This window comes from Acartia tonsa, chromosome 13 (assembly GCF_053477335.1).
Source record: "Acartia tonsa isolate MP-2025a chromosome 13, ASM5347733v1, whole genome shotgun sequence".
Taxonomy (NCBI): domain Eukaryota; kingdom Metazoa; phylum Arthropoda; class Copepoda; order Calanoida; family Acartiidae; genus Acartia; species Acartia tonsa.
Genome location: NC_137272.1, coordinates 31,691,952 through 31,712,042, shown reverse-complemented (window position 1 = coordinate 31,712,042; position 20,091 = coordinate 31,691,952). Strand labels below are relative to the sequence as shown.

General features: G+C 31.6%; 1 protein-coding gene across 1 annotated transcript; it reads right to left on the bottom strand.

Moving 5' to 3' along the window:
- Positions 1–302: 302 nt before the first annotated feature.
- Positions 303–13,813, bottom strand: LOC145304584 (uncharacterized). Its single transcript, XM_080146501.1, has 24 exons — positions 13,732–13,813; positions 13,112–13,159; positions 12,759–12,813; positions 12,459–12,523; positions 11,682–11,759; positions 9,597–9,692; positions 9,176–9,238; positions 8,392–8,506; positions 7,934–7,981; positions 7,818–7,876; positions 7,400–7,494; positions 6,588–6,637; positions 6,209–6,359; positions 6,094–6,118; positions 5,907–6,029; positions 5,312–5,356; positions 4,720–4,827; positions 4,146–4,201; positions 4,007–4,079; positions 2,645–2,704; positions 1,959–1,999; positions 1,568–1,635; positions 880–981; positions 303–448 (listed from the first exon to the last, which is right to left on the bottom strand). The coding sequence occupies exons 5-24, from the start codon at positions 11,753–11,755 to the stop codon at positions 362–364; spliced, it is 1,539 nt and encodes a 512-aa protein (XP_080002627.1). The 5' UTR covers positions 11,756–11,759; positions 12,459–12,523; positions 12,759–12,813; positions 13,112–13,159; positions 13,732–13,813; the 3' UTR covers positions 303–361.
- Positions 13,814–20,091: the final 6,278 nt, after the last annotated feature.

Sequence of the window (20,091 nt, the reverse complement as noted above, 5' to 3'; positions counted from 1 at the left end):
TCACTACATTCCCCAGAGATGTTAAGCCAACGAATAAGAAAACGTTATTATTAACCTTTGGGGCCCAGTGTAATAAACAATCCATTGTCCCCTCATCACCCTTTTTATTTTACCACCCAAGATAAAAGACTGTTTTTATAGATGTTTACAACCCTATTATAGCTGTATAATTACAGCATTGACTAGTCTCATATTTAACTGTCATACTTCCAAATGTAATACCTTCAGAACCCGACTAAAATTCAATCATCTTTTTATACATAAAACAATTTTAAAATACACACATAAAGAAAAAAATACGGTTTTTGGGAAAACTTATTTATTACTTTTTACATGTTATAACAAGGCAGACAATGATTTTTTAACCAGGGGGTCGCATTCCCTCCCCCTCTTGGGGGAAGGGATTTTCTAGGAGATGCTGCGCCCCCTCCACATACCCTTCTCCTTCCTAGATAGATAAATAAGTAGATTACAATAATAATAGCGAAGATATCCCCCCTACCCCCCCCCCCAAAAAAAAAAAATATTGACAGAAACAGACCGACTTACGTAGGACTTTTTTCTCAAAAATGGTTGCAGTTAGGTACAAACAAATGAAAAAAAAGAACAAATGCGCATTATATTATTTGAGATAATCTTTAAAAAAAAATTCATCTTTCTATTTCTAATACAAGCCGAGAAACTTAAGATTTTACGTTCCGCGGAAAGCTGCATATAATTCAATGCGATCATTAGCTATTATGATTTAGTTTTTCTTTTGGAAATATCTTTATAACGCGTTACGATACATGATATTTAGCTTAGAACCAGTTCTGATGCAGCAGATTTAACTCGGATTCGAAGCCATACTACTAAAAAAAACTCTACCAATAAACTAACCTGATATGCAGGGCCAAACATTTTGGACAGGACATCCGCGGAACAAAACATAGTTTTCATTTTCTCCGAGTTTGATCTCCGCTCCTCTCGACGTTGCATTTCCTTGTTATGAGATAAGATTAGCATAAAATGTTACACCCTCTTTGAGTGTTAAATTCAAAATTATACCACATTGTGTCATATACAGGGTGCTAAAATTCATGAAATTAGAGAGTTGGATAGAAGAAATAATTTTGGAACATAAAGATTTACATACAGATAGATAGACAGATGTAAAGAAAGAAATATGTATAGATAGATAAAAACATATAGAAATAAATAAATAGATTGTCATTGATGTATTGAAATTCAATATAAACAGACGAGCGACCACGCCCCTATGAGCCTCTAATGGCCCTTGAGGTTGGAGGGTAGGTGGGGGGAAGTCGAACCCCACTTACTTTCAATTGAAAAATTTTAGCAGTTTTTTTTCTAGGGGCGATTTATATTTCCTAAAAGAGTTATAAACCTTCCCAGGACCTATGAGAAGCTATACCCTGTAAAGAAGAACTGTGTCGGTTCAGCGGTAAGTGAGAGCCTTTGCTACAGACAAAAAAGCTTACCTCTTTATATAATAGGATAGATAAATGGATATATCGATTCGATGAATAAAAGGACATATAGTCATGTAAATACATCGATAACTTACCATTTTCCACTCAACTTCTCCTGTATCTAAATCTATATTCTCCTCTCGAATATACTCGCGAAAATCATCTATAACAAGAACAGTTTTGTCCATTAGTAGCAAGGGATCTAAAGGGATAAGACAATGGCCTATAAATTGATGTATATCCCTAATGATGATACACAAATTATCCCTTCTGAAGATTAAAATTAGTTTGAACACTCAACTTAATTAACCAACCATTCAAAATTCATTGAAGTCTCCAAAGTTATTAGACCAACGAATAAGAAAACGTTATAATAAAACTTTGGGGACTAGTGTATTAAACAGCCCTTAATCTGTTCAACAAACAATTAGAAACTGCTAAATATTGATGGACGTACGGACAATTAAAATTAAATTTTAAATTTACCTATTTGTTGTCTGGAATTAATCTGCCAGTTATCTATACACCTAAACATTTTATTCATAAATTTGTGTGTATTTGGTAAGATCTCATTAACGGCTGATCTCATAATCTATAGTTTTCAAAGGACTTGGAAATGGGGGGGGGGGGGTGGCGATGAGCCTTTAACCCTACCGGTACGTATGTAAAGTTTTTCTGAAATGGAGAACTCAATGGAGTTGAAAGCAATATCTTAACTGGCAAACAAAAAATCTTACTACTTTATAATAGGACTAGCGGCTTCGCCCCTAGCCTCTAGGGGCTTTGACCCAAGAGGTGATCAAATTTTTTTTTGACGAAATTCGTAACAGGACCAAGGAAATCTTCAGCAAAAAAAAAAAAAATGAGGGGGATTTTTTGTTTTTGGGGGGCTTGGGGGTGTCCCACCCCCCAAGAAAATAGCCTAAAAGCACCACAGGACCAGTAGGTTCAGTGGTTTCCGAGATCTTAAGGGACGGACAGACGGACAGACTACAGACAGACGGACGGACAGACATCATTATATTTTGTATTATAGATAACCTCCCCTGATTCTTATTTTATGGCTAAAAACTTTATGGGGAGAACTTCCCTAGTAATTCTAAGTCAAAGGCCATAGAGGGGCTAAGGGCTAAAGGGCTAAGGGCGAAAAGAATTAAAAGAAAATAGAATACCTGACATAATACAATTCTGGACATTTTATCAGCAACTCTTGTAGCATTACCATTGTTAATCTAAATTAAATGAAATGAATAATTTATTTAACTTTAATGGACAATTTTCTTTTGTCCAGTGAAGGTTTTTGGCTATTTGGGGGATATATCCTTCTTGGAGTTAAGGCTCCGATAAAAAATTTTTTTCCATTAAAAAAAATAGTATTTTTGATAGGATATACTCCTCAACCTTTAACTTTTTTTTAAAAAAGGTGTATTAACTTTTATTTTTATAGCTAGCCGGTGCTTTTAGTAAGTAGTAGATGTAAAAATTTCCATAGAATTCAGATATGCAATCGTTTTTTTTGTAGACCTCTTATTTTTTAAGTAATTTAAGTTTTTTTAAAAACAAAATTAAGTCGTTTTTAAGGTACTAAAACGCACCAAAATGAAAATAAAAATGACAGTATGAACGAAAATAGTAAGATCTTTAATTTGACACCTTACTTTTTAAATTCTGTTGAGAAATTATTGAAAAAAATAGATTTTTTAAATCTTGGTTTAATCAAAACTTTAAACAAAAATATACTCTACCACAGCTCAGGCATAAAAAATATGGGTTCGTGTATACTTTTAGAATCAGAAAAATATTACAAATTCATTGTAAGCAAAATTGAAAAAAAGTAAAAAAAAAATAAAAATAAAAATGGCCTAGCATATTATTTTGTACAGGCAACACTATTTTACCCGCTCTTTACCCCCTTCCCATTTTTACCCCCAAAACAAGGTTTAAGATGGTTGCCTGTATAATATAATATAATAGTTTCATATAATTTCTTTTATTGTAGTTTATTAACTATTTTGTAAACTTTTTATTTCAATTTTGCTTAGAATCGATTTGTAATATTTTTCTGATTCTAAAAGTATATATGAACCCATATTTTTATGCCTGTGGTAGAATATATTTATGTTTAAAGTTTTGATTAAACCGAGATTTAAAAAATCGATTTTTAAAAAAATTACTCAACAGAATTTAAAAAGTAAGGTGTCAAATTAAAGATCTTACTACTTTTGTTCATACTGGTATTTTTTTTCTTATATTTTGTTGCGTTTTAGTACCTTAAAACCGACTTAATTATTTTTTTTTTTTAAACTTAAATTACTTCAAAAATAAAAGGTCTACAAAAAAAAACCGATTGCATATCTGAATTCTCTGGAAAATTTTACATCTACTACTTACTAAAAGCACCGGCTAGCTATAAAAATAAAAGTTAAGACACCTTCTTTAGATATTTGAATGGTTTTTCCATACATACCTTTTTGGGGCTACGCCACTAAAACTAGGGTTGAAGTCATAATTATCATAAAAAAATAAACACTTACTTTGCTTGATATAGAATTAAAGACTTCAGTTTTTGTAATGAATTATGTTCTAATATTCTGTACAAAACTTCATCTAAAATAAATTAAACTTAAATCATCAAACCTTTCTTAAAATTTTTTACTTTGAAAAATGTTTTACCTGTGAAAAATGTATCCTCACATTCTAGTTCTATTGTCTCAATATTTGGAGATTTCCTACCATAAAATCATTTTTAATAATTTAAAATTTTCACCTCCATTTAGCAACTTACTTATCTAATCAAATAACTTTTAGATATATATTTTTTTTTAATCTTTGATTATGAAATTCATAGATAATGTTAGAAATATTTATGGCATCTACTTTAATTCAAGCAGCCTTTTTAATGGTATAAGTTTATACATTTTGATATAAAAAAAACATATTAATGACCAATATAAATAACTCATTAGGAAACTCTGAAGCTACTAATACTATCATATATGCTAGCATCTGCACCCCTAGCATATAGAGGTAGGGAAGAGCAAAACAGTCTTAAACCATCTCAAAACTTAAATCTATAAATGAAATAGCCTAAAGCCATCTATAGGCCTATGAATAGCTTTCCTAAAAAGTAGAATTCAATCGAAGATGAAATCCCCTTACTACTTTGTATAATAGGATTTGCTTGGATATATTGCAGACAATTTTGCATAGACTGAGAGGGCTTCACCCAAATATAAATATTTCTTACCTAATTATCAAATCAGTAATAAACTGATCTAATGTACCAACAAAAACAATATCCTGAAGATATTTAAATGGCTGTACTGTTAAATTAACTATCATTCTTTCTTCTTCACTGAAAAAAAACTATATAAAAACAATTACATATTATCTTATTTTTGTGAACACAGTAATAGTGTCTGAATGATTATGACGTAACAAAAAAAATAGCCAATGAGAGGCCACTATAAATTTTACCATTGGTCAAAAACGGCCTCTCATTGGCTAATTTTTTTTTGTTACGTCATAATCAGTCAGACACTATTACTGTGTTCTTTTTTGTTTATTGGATATTTGTTTGAATAACTACCCAGAGAGAGTGGGGATAATCGGCTGTTTATTACACTAGTTCTCAAATTTTTATAATAACATTTTTTTATTCGTCGGCTTAACAACTTTGGATACTTAAGTAAAATATGATTTGTTAGTTAATTAAATTGAGTGTTCGAACGTTTCAACAACTTAATGAATCTACAGAAGGGCACTTTTGTGTATCATTATCGGAAATGTACATCAATTTATCGGCCAATGTCTTATCCCTTAAAATCCCTGGTTCTTACCCTAGTTCTTCTTTGGCATAGGTGCAGTTCTCTAACTTTAAGGATCTGAAAACATTTCATTTACATTGGTAAAGAAAATATCTTAGGACTGATTTTGCCAGCAACCACCTATGTGCTAGCTATCTTCTAAATTAGAAAGTTGATGGATAAAAATGAGGGAGATAAGAGGAGAAGTGGGAAAGAAAACCCCTAAAAAAAGATATGGATAATCCCTTATTTTATGACGTCACATGGCTGTTTTTGAAAAACTTTGTTCCATCCCCATTTGAATCTGGGAATAAACTATAACTTAACTAAAGACATAACAACTTGTGCCTAATGCTGCTTTATCAGATACAAGACAAAAAGTAAGAGTAGGGGGGGATATCTTATGCACAGGTCAAAGGTCTTGCAATAAATGGGTTGTTATCAACTCTTCCCAGAGGTTTTAATGGGGTCTATATTAAGATCCAGCTTTAGCCAAAACTTGTTATTGATATGGCACTCACAATCATTTATTTTGTTCTACACCGGATATCAAGTATTAGAAATGAGCTGGCTATCAGGTATCCGGCCATATATGTATCCTGCCAAACCTTAAAGGATATGTCTATACCTGAGGTTCCAGCAACAGGCAGATATATCCAGGATAGACCAAGCGCTCATGCTTTCAATATGACACAAGCTGAGGATTCTCAGCCTGTTACCAATTGCCTCAAGAAGACATTTTAATCCATCTCTGAACAAAAATTGATAAAAGTGATTTAAATTTTAAAACAAAAAGTTTAAATTAAATTTCTTACCTTTCAAAATGTCCACCCCAGGTTTCTGAAAACAAATGATGGCTTTAAATTTGATTGTTCCATTGAAATAAAACTATTTCTTAAAAATCATATCTTAAAATCCATGAAAATTTACCTAATGTTGTCAAATTTTCGAATACAGCCAGTTGTGAATAGTTGGAAAAGAATTCCGGATGAAATTTGAAGACTAAAGACTTGATTTCTGGACAGTAATGTGCAACTGAGGCCATTTCTTCGTCTGTTTGGAAGTGAGTTACGGAGGAGGCCTAAGGATTAAACATTTTACAGGTATATTACCTTAAACTTTAAAAATGTTCTGAGTAAAAATAAAGCTTTTACTATTATATCCAAATTTTATAAATTTGTGCAAACTAGCTGCTTTTCAGCCTTTTCATTAATTATTGGTACAGTAATCAGAGCTTGTTGTTCTTTACAAAGATGAACCAATATGGCCTGAACAAATTGTCAATTTAAAGGAAAATAAAGAATTAAACCTGGAATGTCTTAAGGTGTAATTTTCTTGAATGTCTTCTTGTAGCTTCATCTAAATATTTTTCATTAATGATTATATATCAGAAAGGTTATCCTAATAGATCTTGAAGATTTAGATATATGCATAAGCAGCCATTTGGAAAAAAAATGTAGGTACAAACCGGGAATATGATTGGTTAAAAAGTGTAAATCTTTGGGTTCAAAAGTGCAGTTTTTTCCTTTTATTTACATAATGAGATAGCCATGAATATTTGATTTTCTCAGGATATAGCTAGCTTTTGCAAAATCATATTATCAATCATATTTTATTGCTATTAATATTTTATACATGTTTTATTGATATCATAAAGTTGTACAATAGAGATAACCAAGAAACATATTGCATAAATCAGCCAATAGGAGAATACTGAAGGTACATCCCAGACCTGTCATTAGTTCAAACATTTTACAGATTTGAGTTCAAAGGGGCACTATCCTTCTCATACACATTATGAGTCATCTATAAATTGTCGCATTTCTTAGGATAAAGCTTTTTTTTAGGGGTAAAATATATCGTGTAAACTTATTTCCCTTGTATAATGTAAAGCACTTGACAAACCACATAATAAGTTAGCTATGAATAGTTGAATTTCTAAGGATAATGTACACTTCCTAAAATTGATATCGTCAAAAAAATTTATCCCACTATTTCATGAATAGATATTTTATACAACAAAAAAAACAATCGTTTTTGTCTGCTAAATATCCCTTTTTAAGTTTGACAAAACATGGGGTCAGATGAATTACATAGAAATATTATATTTTTTAGTTTTACCTATTTCCCATTGGTAAGTTAATGCTTGACACAGAGGTACCCCTCCATGAAGATATTCTAAACTTTTCTGTGTTTGTAACAATCCTGCCAAGCCACTAGTAATAAAATTAAAAGAAGGTTACATAAATTTCTTCTGTAATAAAAACTTACGCCCCTAGAGGCCTCTAGGGGCACTTGAGGAGGAAGAAGTTGAATTTAACTTTAGTTTGAAAAAAAAAAAATTATGTGTATGGTATTTTTTTCTGGGATAAATTTCTCTTGTGATAGTGGTGGTACCTTCCCCAAACTAGTTATAAACCTTCATTAAGAGAAGCTACCCTGAATAGGAGAACCATAGCACTTCAGCTGTTAGCGAGATCCTTCGGTATAGGCAGACATCCTTTTACATTATTATAAGGATATTGACAAATTTACATACCTTACTGAAATGCTACAATTGAACACATTGATTTCTCTTAGTCTAAACTCTGCAAGATACTAAAAAATAAAATTTGAATATCTAAAATGATGTCATCCTAAATAGTGCCTTTTTACCTGTAAGCAAGCATCTGTGACTTCTCTGGACCATTCTACATCCAGTACCTGAATCATTTCATTGACAATCAATCCTTTTAATTGTAACTATATATTGTAATTGTATATATGACAAGTTGAATATCCCTGGAAACATTATAAAAAACAAAAACGTTCAGATTTTTTTTTTCATTTTTTCCTCCAAAAATGCCGTAAAATCAAGAAATTCTCAATATTTTTGTTAAGAAGCCATATTCGTTAATCGGTATAGCAAAAGGTGCTTATAAAATGTTAAGGTTTGATGATAGGAGATGAGCATTTTTTTCGTGCATAAACTCTTTATGCTGAAATGTCTCAAATATAAGGTTTAGATGTCTTTTATGAGGAAAGTTAATTTGAAATCCAACTTTTAAGTAAATAAAGATTGTTTTCCTACAGAATATCATTTCATATATTTTTAAGTCTATTTTTCATGCTACCTGCAAAAACATTCTGCAACTTTTTGATAAAATCTGAATGATGAAATCAGAGCAGTTTCTTTTGAGTATGAAGTGAGTTAGATTTCTCATTTTTGAAATACCCTCACTGTAATACCTGAAATCATTATCCTATAATGTAAAGTAGTAAGGTTTTTTTTGTCTGAATCTTAAAATCTTAGAAATTACTAGTCTACATTGTTTTACTTTTCAGGAAAGTTCTGTTAATGTCTTGGGATGGTTTTAATCTATTTACTGAAGTCCCCCACCCTTCCCATAAACTAGTTTATCATGAAACTATAACATAAAGACTAAAAGAATTTTTTTGTCTGAAGCTAAGATTTCATTAACTACTGATCTGATTAGGTTCTCTATTTTAGGTTAGCTTCACATAGATACTGTGATGGTTTTAGGCTTTTTTTTAGGCCTTGGGTTGGTTTTAAGTTTTTCCAAACCCCTAGATGCTAGGGACGTAACCTCTATTCATCATAAAATGATATAATAGTTATTTCTCGCATCATATTATAAACGGCTTTCCGCGGATATAGAATGTACAATTATGAGATTAAAACTAGTTTTTTTTAGCCCCGAGGTGACGAAGTCACCGGCTAAAAAAACTAGTTTTAATCTTATGATTGTACATTTCTATATTCGTAGAAAGCTGGATATAATACGATGCTAGACATAGTTTTTTCGTATGGATGAGAACCGGTTCCTTTCCACCGGATTCGAATGAATACGAGAAAAAAAATTCTCATCATTTTTGTATTGACTACAGTTCATTTACCTGTCAATTCTTTGAGTGCTGACAACTCCATTACCAAGATTTAACTGCTGAAGTCCAGTAAATCTAATTAAAACTTATATAACAAACTTTCATGTTATTTAATAAATTTTCAAGTCAAGTGCAAATCATGGTGAAATATTGCTGGTACCGAATGCTTCCTGGATCTTGGAATTGTTTTAAGGTTCCTGAATCCAGCAAAACAAATATTCCCCAAAATTCTAAGTTACTGGTAGCTGGCAACAAGAAAATTTTCCCTGTTACCAGTAGTAAATGAAGTTAAACATTGGTTGCTCCAGAAATATTTTTGTAATGCTAGATCCAGGAACCCAGTAAAAATCCCAGGAACCAGGAAGCATTCATTACCAGCAATATTTTACCATGAACTGCACTTGATCCAAAATTTCTTGTAAATATAACCCACCTTTGTAGATTGATGAGTAGATGGGTTTGTATGAGAGGTGGAACTACTTTTAGATTTAGAAATTTTAGATCTGGCATGGCTATCAGTTCTACAAACCTAAACAAAAGACATATAGAAAATGTCTTAAAGAGTTTTTGAACAATAAAAATCACATGACAAAAGTTTGTATGCTTTTAGGGCGTCATAAAATACAGACAACAAAGTAGTGCCAGAACATTGACCAAAAATACCCCTTATCATATCTTTAGTTGTGTCTTAAACTGGGCAAAGAATTAAACTTATGACATCAGCGCACTACTAAAATATAGGTTTTTTAGCCAAAAAGTCGAATACTCTGGAAATTCGAACTGATATCATTTATTTATACCTATATAGATAGCTCCACGTCTTTATTTAAATCATAAGTGCATAGCCTAAAGAATAAATTGCATTTGAACTTGAGTGTATTTTAAAATTTTTTCTTGAAAAAAAACTGTAAAAATGTGTTTTTAACCTAACAAATTCATAAAAAAAAATCCGCAAGTTAAAATATGAAAAATCCGGGAAGCTTTTTAGTAATAAAATTCAATGCAATAGATCATTTAAAAGCTCTAAAACAATTTGTTTTGCTTGTGAAAGAAAAGGCAAGAATTGCCAAGATTAAGAGAAAAATGAAACAGTGTTTGTTCTTGAAAATCTTGTGCAAATGAAGGAACTAACAGGTCTTTGTAATACTTGTAAAACATGTTTATAAAACATATTTGTAATTATGAATTATAAATTCAAAGTGATGTGTCTATTAAAAGCAAAACTGTTCTAAAAATAGTGATGGTCCGTTCGCCCATCCATATAGTTTTTTCCCTGTTAACTTAGGCATGTTAGAATTGTCTTATTTATTTCAAACTTTGCATGGTGATTCCTTTAGTAGTTAAGTATTTATTTATAAAACGCAGCAACTGTATATACGTTACCAGAATGTCCGTACTCAGTTTTTCAACAAATTTACTCCAATTTTGTTTTGACATTTAAAATGTTTACATATATTATAATTATTCTCTAAGTGTTAATGTTCGTTCGTCCTAGTGACCTATTCCAGTATGAGAATCTGAATTGCTATAATAATTTTTTTGAAATCTTTATATACATTGAAATTTATTTTAAATTTTGAATGCCATCTTAGTTAATTAAATGTATTTCTATACAAAAAACAAATATTATTGTGGATTTAAAAGAACTTCATATAAAATAAATGAATAAAACTTGTTGAAATGATGTTAGATTTTTGAAAAATAGAGGGTTTTAATAGGTATAAAATATAGAAATATGAAAAAAATTAGGCTATGCACTTATGATTTAAATAAAGACGTGGGGCTCTCTAATTAGGTATAAATAAATGATAACAGGTCGAATTTCCAGAGTATTCCTCTTTTTGGCTAAAAAACCTACATTTTACTAGTGATATAGATATATCTTTTGGACCATACAGCATAATCCTCATATAAAAGTAACAGAATGTCTGTTTCTTTTACACCCGATCCAAAATGGTCTCTTAAAATTAATATTGAAAGCGGAGGATCAACTTTCTAACAAAAAAAGGAAAACAGCCTTCCAAATTTCCATTTTTTTTGGGAGTGTTTACAACCCCCTTACTTTTCCATCACCAGCGAAAAAAAATATGTTATGACCACCATGCTTTTAAAGGAATTGAAATTGACCAAAGAAACTTAATTTATAATCAAAAGATTGATCTTCTTTTTATTGGTCCTTAGGGACAGAAGTTCTAAACCCACTATTGTAGCGCTCGTCCTTAGGCAGGTTTGTGGTTCAAATCTTTGGCCAAAATGTGTCATAACTAAAGACTTTGAAAGTAATACCTATTGCTGCTACCTACTGTAAGAGTAGGAGGATGCCTTGACCTAAAAAAGGCGCATTTCATTACCATGAACAGTTCAAGAGAAAGGTCGTACAATCATAAGTTGATTGTCTACAATGGATAGGCTGCATTTGGAGCTACTATAATAGGTTTGGCTCTATATTGTTATCAATTGTCCTCAGAGGTTTTCATGAGGTATAACTGTCTATAAATTAACATTCTAAAAATATCACCTTATAACTAAATTTAGCTGTCTGGCAAACAATTTAACATCATCCACTGTTTTGTCTCCATACTCCTGTCTCATTTCACTTAAAAGCAATTAAATCAAATTATACCAACAACGAAATTGATTTTAAAAAAATCACGAAACCTATACGCGATTTTTAGATGTCGTTAGGGGTCAACACATAGTAGTACACTCGAACTTTACATCTTTACCATTTTATATCTATTTTGCTGTTGGTTATACCTCTTTTTTGCATTTAAATAAAAAAAGAATTCATGAAAAATTTTAATTAAGGGGTATTTTTTTACAGTAAATTTTACAGGAGCAAATTGTGAGTTTAGCTAATATTTTAAAATCAATATAAAAAAATCTAGATTATAAATAACATTTTAGTTTTTAGACTAACCTTAAATATCTAATATCAAAAATAGATCAAAATATAATTTTAAAAGATTTAAATCAGTTCTAAAGAGAATATTTTTAATAATCTACATATTAGAAAATAAACAAACAGTGCTCATAAAAATAATAAAGAGGGAATATCTTAAGGGGTATTTAAAGGGAAACTTTTATATGTAGAAATAATTATATGTATTTTATTTTGTGGCATGACCGACAGACCAACAGTTCAAGTGAATTATATACTTGATGCTCACTTCTATAGAGACAAAACATAAGTAGCTGAAAAAATCTCATTACCCCATAACCTTACTAACTGACAGTCGGACAGGCAAAGTGAATTCTATAATAGTATTGCTGGTAAAAAGCTTTAAAATCTTACTCTAAAACAAGTTTCACAGCTTCGAGAATGAATGAACACACATCTTCAAAATCTTTGGAAATAACCTAAATGTATTGTATGCATATAAATTAAGTAATTGGCATTAAAAATAAATTTTGATTGAAGGTATAATTAATGGACGATCTGCCAATCATGATACACAAGAATACACCTTGGTAATTTAAATTATTAGTTGAAAAATTTAGGCACTGCTAGTTTGGGACTAAAAAATAAAAATTTAATAAAAGAACCTAAAGCTTTAAAGCTAACTAATAAGATAAAGTTGATAAAAAGTATAACCTGTGAAAATATGAAATCTTGCAAATTTGAGAGATATGCTGTAAACTGCTTTTCTCTAAAATAGTAAGTTTTCTTGATAAAGATGTAAAAAACAGTACTAATAATTTATTAGTATATTTATTTTTCTTGCAGCCACGCCCCTAGACGCCTATATTGATCTTTTTCTAGGGGCGTTTTCTCTTGAGAGGGTTATAAACCTTCCAAAGACCTATGAAAAGATACACTGAAAAGGAGAACTGTATCGGTTCAGTTGTTAGCGAGATCCTTTGGTACAGACTGAAAGACAAACATACAGACAAACACCCTTTTCCTTTTTACAAGGATTGAACACAAAAAGTTAAATAATAGTTTACCTTGATTCATCAGTTGAGTTTGTATCATCAAAACTATGGCAAAATTTTCTAAAAAAAGTTTATTATGTATAATTCTAACCAAATGTAAAATAGAGCTTTAAAAAATTTGAGAATTTTATTAATTGGAAGACTATAAATATTCAAAATTACTTTCTCGTATTCATTCGAAACCGATTAAATCCAGTGAATTAGAACCAGTTTTCATCCATACGAAAAAAAACTATGTGTAGAATCGTATTTTATCCGGTTTTCTACGAATATAAAAATGTACTATCATAAGCCTTCGTACATTTTCATATCCGCGGAAAGTTGATTCTAATACGATTCTAATTCAAACGTAATATGGTACTATTCAGGTGCGCCTTTTAATGGGCCAAGGCATCCCAAAAGGCATCATGTTTATAATCTTTATCATAACGCGAATAAGTCACGATTTGACAGCTCCCATCATTGAAGCAGCTTATAGTTCCTAATAAAAATGACGTCATACAATACAAATGACAATAAAAAGCCAGAAAACATTGTAACTTGCTAATTGTAAAATATATACTGGCCTATCATTGGTAATTTGTATTGTGTGACGTCATTTCTTACACTGTAAGCTGCTTCACCATGATTACCTGGAAACATTCTGGCAATTGTTGGCAACAAATTGCTGAATTCCAAAGCCGCTCAAATATTTCAAACTCTTAACCTGCTTCCGCCTAAAATGATAAATTTGGTTTATCAAATTTGTATTATAGACGTAGGACAGATATGCCTTAAGTATAGAGTAACCTCGCTATTCTTACCAATGATAAACTTCACTTTATTAATTGTTCATGAACTTTATTGATTATAGTTAATAGATGTAATATTCAATGGATATAACTTATACTTATTGTGATCCTGGGTTGGATATATAGTAACTGTGGTGTCCACACCTAGGGACTCAAGCCTACAGCTACAGGGGAGCAAACCTAGCTAAGCTAAATTCAAATACCAACTGAAGTTGTCTAGCTTTGCATGTTTTGCTTAAAGCCGCAGCTTGTAATATTATGACAGCTACCCCTTTTAGCCATTATCCTATTTTTGGCTGTCTGTTTATGTTATTAATAGAATTGGAGCAAAGCTAGTCTTCAACTTATCTCACAAATTTTGATTGCTTAGTACAAACTAGCAGCGTTCAAACTCTAATTTTAATCCACAGGTTTAATATCGTTTTACATACTTGGGCATTTATGGAAATCAATTTAGCGTCAATTGTCTTATCCCTTCAGATAGAGGTCTTGCAGCCTATATTTACTAACTTTGTCACGCATTTAACATAGCAACAGTTAAGCTGCTAGAATAATATTTATTTTTACCTAATCATATTCTGTTGAAATCCTGCAATCGTCTGTTCACATAAACGTATATTATGACACTATACACATATTTTGTAATAATTTTTTTTGCTGATTTTGCAAAAAAAATGAAAAATAAATATTGCTTTCTATTTTTATTACCTATATGTTTCTATACTCTATAATAATAGGCCAATACACAGACAAAATTACCAATGGCAGGCCAGTATACATTGTGATTAACCTATAGTAGGCCAGTATGGTGTCATTTTTCATAGGCACTATAAAAAGCTTCTTTATTTTCTAGTTTCTTTTTAGTATCACCATCTTTCAATCCTTTCCTTCCTCTCCCCCCTCCTCTTTCTAATTTTTCCTGTGTTTAATTAACGTTATTATGGCAAAAATTTTGATGATATAAACCCAAACAGAAAGTCCTATAGATGTTTATTACCCAAGTATGACAGTATAATTACAGCTTGGACTAGCCTCATACCCTACTGTCATACTCATAAATTGCCTTTAGAATCTGAATTTTTTTTACAAGGTCTATAGTTAATTACTACCCTAGTATGACAGTATAATTACAGCCTGGGCTAGCCTCATACTCTACTGTCATACTAATGTCTTTTAAAGATTTTAGGAACCATTATAATAATAGAATACTAGACCTCCCTAAAAAATTAGGTAAATTGCTAATAAGAAGTTGGGTTAGCAATGAGGCTGTTTATTACACTAGTTCCCAAATAATAACATTTTCTTATTTCTTGACATAACATCCTTGGGGACTTTTATTGAATTTTGATTGGTAGGTTGATTAAGTTGAGTGTTCAAACGTTTCAACCACTAATTGTAATCTACAGAAGGGGTAATTTTGTTTATCATCATTGTGGATTTACATAAATTTATCAGCCATTGTCCTATCGTTGGATTGAGTAAGTATTAAGACAAGTCAATTATATCAACAAGTAGCGCAGCTAACAAAATACAACTTAAGAACACAGTAACAGTGTCTGACTGATGATGACGTAACAAAAAAATTAGCCAATGAGAGGCCACTATAGATTTTACCATTGGTCAATAACGGCCTCTCATTGGCTATTTTTTTTTGTTACGTCATAATCAGTCAGACACTATTACTGTGTTCCACACTAAAACAAAATTTATATTCTAGGGATCGCATTTATGAAAACCCCTTAAAAGCATATAAAGACAAGGAGAGATAAGACATGGTTTAATTACCACGTTATCGTATCAGTTGGCTTAAAAACTTTGGTGACTTTTCAAACTACAGAATGAGAATTTTTATAATATATATGTGTGGGTGACTCAACTTTATTTTTGTGCATTTTACAAATTTGGTCTGTTTATTGGTCAAAGCAATATCTTTTCACGCTGATATTAAATACTATAAGTAAAATCCGTTAAAATTTAAATCTCTATAACTTTTTCAAAACTTTTGGGTAAATTTTAATTATTAGCTTCTTAAATTTGTTTATGTGTGTGTGTGTGTGTGTGTGTGTGTGTGTGTGTTTGTGTATGTGTGATTACTGTTTTTCAAAGTTTTGCCCAATTTTTAACAAAGCTTACTTCTAAAGACATTTAATTCAAATATTATAACAGAAGAGTACGAGGCTAGCTCAGACTGTAATTATACTGTCATACTAGGGTAGTAAACTACTATAGGAACAACGTAAAATTAATTTCTTCTGCCCAAGATATTTTGATATAAACAATCTCTCTCTCTCTCTCTCTCTCTCTTTCTTTTCCCCCATTTTTCCTTTTTTCCAATGTTTGATTAGGCTTGTCCAAAATCTTTGTCTAAATGTTATTGGGTCAATTGGAATGTAAATTATTAGGGATAAGACAATAGCCGATAAATTGATGTACATCCCCAATTATGATACACAAAATTATCCTTTATGTAGCTTAAAATTAGCGGTTAAAATTTTTGAACACTCAACTTAATGAACCAAAATTCACTAAATTCACAGAGTTCCCAAAGTTGTAAAGCCAACAAATTAGAAAACTTTATTATGAAACTTTGGAGACTAGTGTAAAATACAGCTCATTGTCCCCTCACTCTGTGTAAAATTTTATACATTTAGAGCCAGGCTATTAGGCATGTTTGATTATGTTTAATTACCCAGGTCGTGACTAATCTATTTTTCATTAAATATAGACCTTACCTTTTATACCTCCCACAAAAATAAGGGGAGAAAACAGAAAAAATTGCCATTTCCCCATAAACATAAAAATTTAACCCTCTTCAGGGTTATTCTTCTTTTTTATTTAAACCAAAAGAATGAAAATATCTTTAAGTAACGAAGTTTCTAAATATAAAAGTAAAAAGAACAGCCAAGCAAATAAAAACAAGACATACAGAGGGAAATAATGAGTTTTTGAGCCAACGAATGAGAGAGCATGTATGTAAAACTTTGTATTTATATTATAAAATCATCCAAGAGGGACATTGGGCTGTTTATTACACTAGTCCCCAAAGTTATATAATACAATTTTTTCGTTGGCTTAACAACTTTTGGAAATTCAGTCATTTTTGACTGGTGAATTCATTAGGTTGAGTGTTTAAACTAATTTTAATCTTCAGAAGGGGATTATTTTGTGTATCATCATTGGGAATGTACATAATTTTATCAGCCATTGTCTTATACCTTTAGATTTCTGTTATGAGATCATATAATATGGTGGGGAGGGGGGGGGGGGGGTAAAAAGTGCCAACGGAACTAATAATGGATATTGACTTAATTTTAAGTATAGGGAGGAGAAAATAATCTAAACAAAAATTTGATAGTTTCATGGAGAAAACATCTGGGATAAAGGGATTAGACAATTGCCGATAAAACAATGGAGATCCCCAATGATGATACACATATTTACCCCTTCTGTAGATTTAAATAAATGGCTGAAACGTTTGAACACTCAAACTTAATGGAGCATAAATTCCCTTAAGTCCTCAAAGTTGCTATGCCAACGAGTAAAAAACTTTGGGGACTAGCGTAATTAACAGCCCATTGTCCCCGCTCTCTGACTGGTTTCATGGAGAAACCTCAGGGATGAAGGTATATGACAATGGACGGTAATTTGATAACCTAAATTATCTGTTATCAATGGTAGATATTGTTTCAATAGCTTGTTTGTTACTTCTTTGAGACTGTCCAATCTATCAATCAATTTGACCGTCTGTCTGTTAAGCTGTGTCCTAGATATCAACTAATAAAGGGGTATTTGTTTAGCATAATTGGGGGTCAGATTACTTTATCGTTCATTGTTCTATTCCTAAATCTCTGAATGTTTGTTAATTAGGTAGTCCTAAGACATTTCAGGATGTTTAACTCAGTTTTTTTTAAGATTAATATCTAAACTATCCTATTATGTAAAGTAATAAAGTAGTAAGGTTTTTTTTTGTCTGAAGCTAAAGATCTCAGAAAATATTGATCTGAATTGGTTGTACTTTTTAGGATCCTTTGTTCATGCCTTGTGGACGTGGTGCTTTTTTCTTTGCAGTTTTGTTAGCTCCGAACTTTGATCAGATATGTCCGTGTGTCTGTATGTCAATTTGTCTTAAACGTAATGTTTTTGCGAACGAATAATTTTATCGGATACTTTATATAATTTACTTAATTCGTTGGTCTATCAATCATGCTACTCAACATCTGCTCTATAACTCACTTTGTCTGTTTGTACATCCATCACTTTATTTGTGCTTTGCTACTAATGGATGTTGTCATTCTTGTTTTTTTCTAATTTCGTGAACGGAATCGGAAAATATTTAATGATATTCATTAGACAAAGATAAAACAAGAATTCTATTTTTCATAGGTGGCAGGTGGCGTAGCTTTTTGCTTGTACGTTAAGATCTAGCCAACAAATGAACTAATTTATAGAAGCTTCACATAGTTATTGTTTTAGGGGACAGCGGAAAGTGTCATGTTTGACGTCATAAAAATATGTCTATTATCCTTCTCTTTTTTAAGGGTTTCCTTCCCAATTTTCCTTTCGTCCTTCCTTTTTACGCGTATTTTTATGACGTCACACATGACACATTCCGCTATCCCCTAATTAGTTTTATTTTCCTATGCCTAACCCCTCAGGGCCTATACCTGCGGTACCATAAAACCTGAGGGGCTACAGACTACCCAATATAACCTAACCTAACCTGACTTGAAGTAATGAACAAATAACCGAAAAACCACCACCAATTCTAATTCTTAGTTATTTCAAAAATAAGAAAATCTATTCTTAAAAGGTTTATATAATTTTGTCGATATATGTAATATCAAAGAATAAATAATTATAGACCAACATATCAGAAAAAAGTGGTGATTAAATAGAGTAGCTTCGCTACTTAAAAGAGAAATTTAGTATTTAGGAAGTTAAATATTTTGATGTTTTAATCACCACATTAATATTACGTAAACATAAGTTTTGGGTTAACAAGGATGACAACAATTATATGTGTAAAAGTAGATGGACGAATGGATGCATGGATGGATATAAAATAGATGAATAGATGGATGAATGGATGGATGGTTGGATGGATTGATAGATGGATGGATGGATGGATATATAAATGGATGGATGGATGGATGGATGGATGGATGGATGGATGGATGGATGGATGGATGGATGGATGGATGGATGGTTGGATGGTTGGATGGTTGGATGGATGGATGGATGGATGGATGGATGGATGGATGAATGGATGGATGGATGGATGGATGGATGGATGGATGGATGGATGGATGGATGGATGGATGGATGGATGGATGGATGGATGGATGGATGGATGGATGGATGGATGGAAGGATGGATAGATGGATGGGTGGATAGATGGATGGATGGATAGATGGATGCGTAGATTGATTGATGTATGATGGATGGATTGCTAGATTTATTGATGGATATATGGATAGATAAACAATCAGTCAAATTGACAAAGTAGATTGATGTATAACAAGATAATTAAATAGATATAAAATAGATGAATATATAGAAAGATAGATTGCACATATGTAAAATAGTTCTTAGCATTTTTTAAACAGTTAAAAAAAGAAATTCGCATTTTACCGTTTTGCACTTCGCTAAATTTTACTATGGTTCCTAAGTCCCTATAAGATAGACATATGACAGTAGAGTATGAGGCTTTTACGGGCTGTAATTATACTGTCATACTAGGGTAGCAAACAACTATAGGAACCACTGTCATTTTATCCTTTTGTAGATCTAAAGTGATTCAAAATTTATGGGATTTTCTTTTGGTTGATAAAAACAGGGATTTTTTCACAGGAGAAAAAATGGTTATTATTAGGACAAATTTATTTTGCCGAAATAAAAATCAATCACACCCATGACAAAAATTTTACTACTATATTCAAATGCAGGGAGGAAGGGGACATTTGGCTGATAGGGGTGTCCCATAGTGTAGTGGATAGCGCACTACGCTGTGGTTGGGAGAAACTGAGTTCAAGTCCCCACATAGACTTTGCACTTGGTTGACAATGCTGTCGCAATTTGTCAGATTATGATCACGCAACCTTCCCTAAGATGCCCTAGGGTTGTAAGGGGGGAGATTTGTAGGAAGTTAGGATTCTACAAATCAAGCAGCTCTAACCATGCTTTCCCTCATCCATGCTCCTC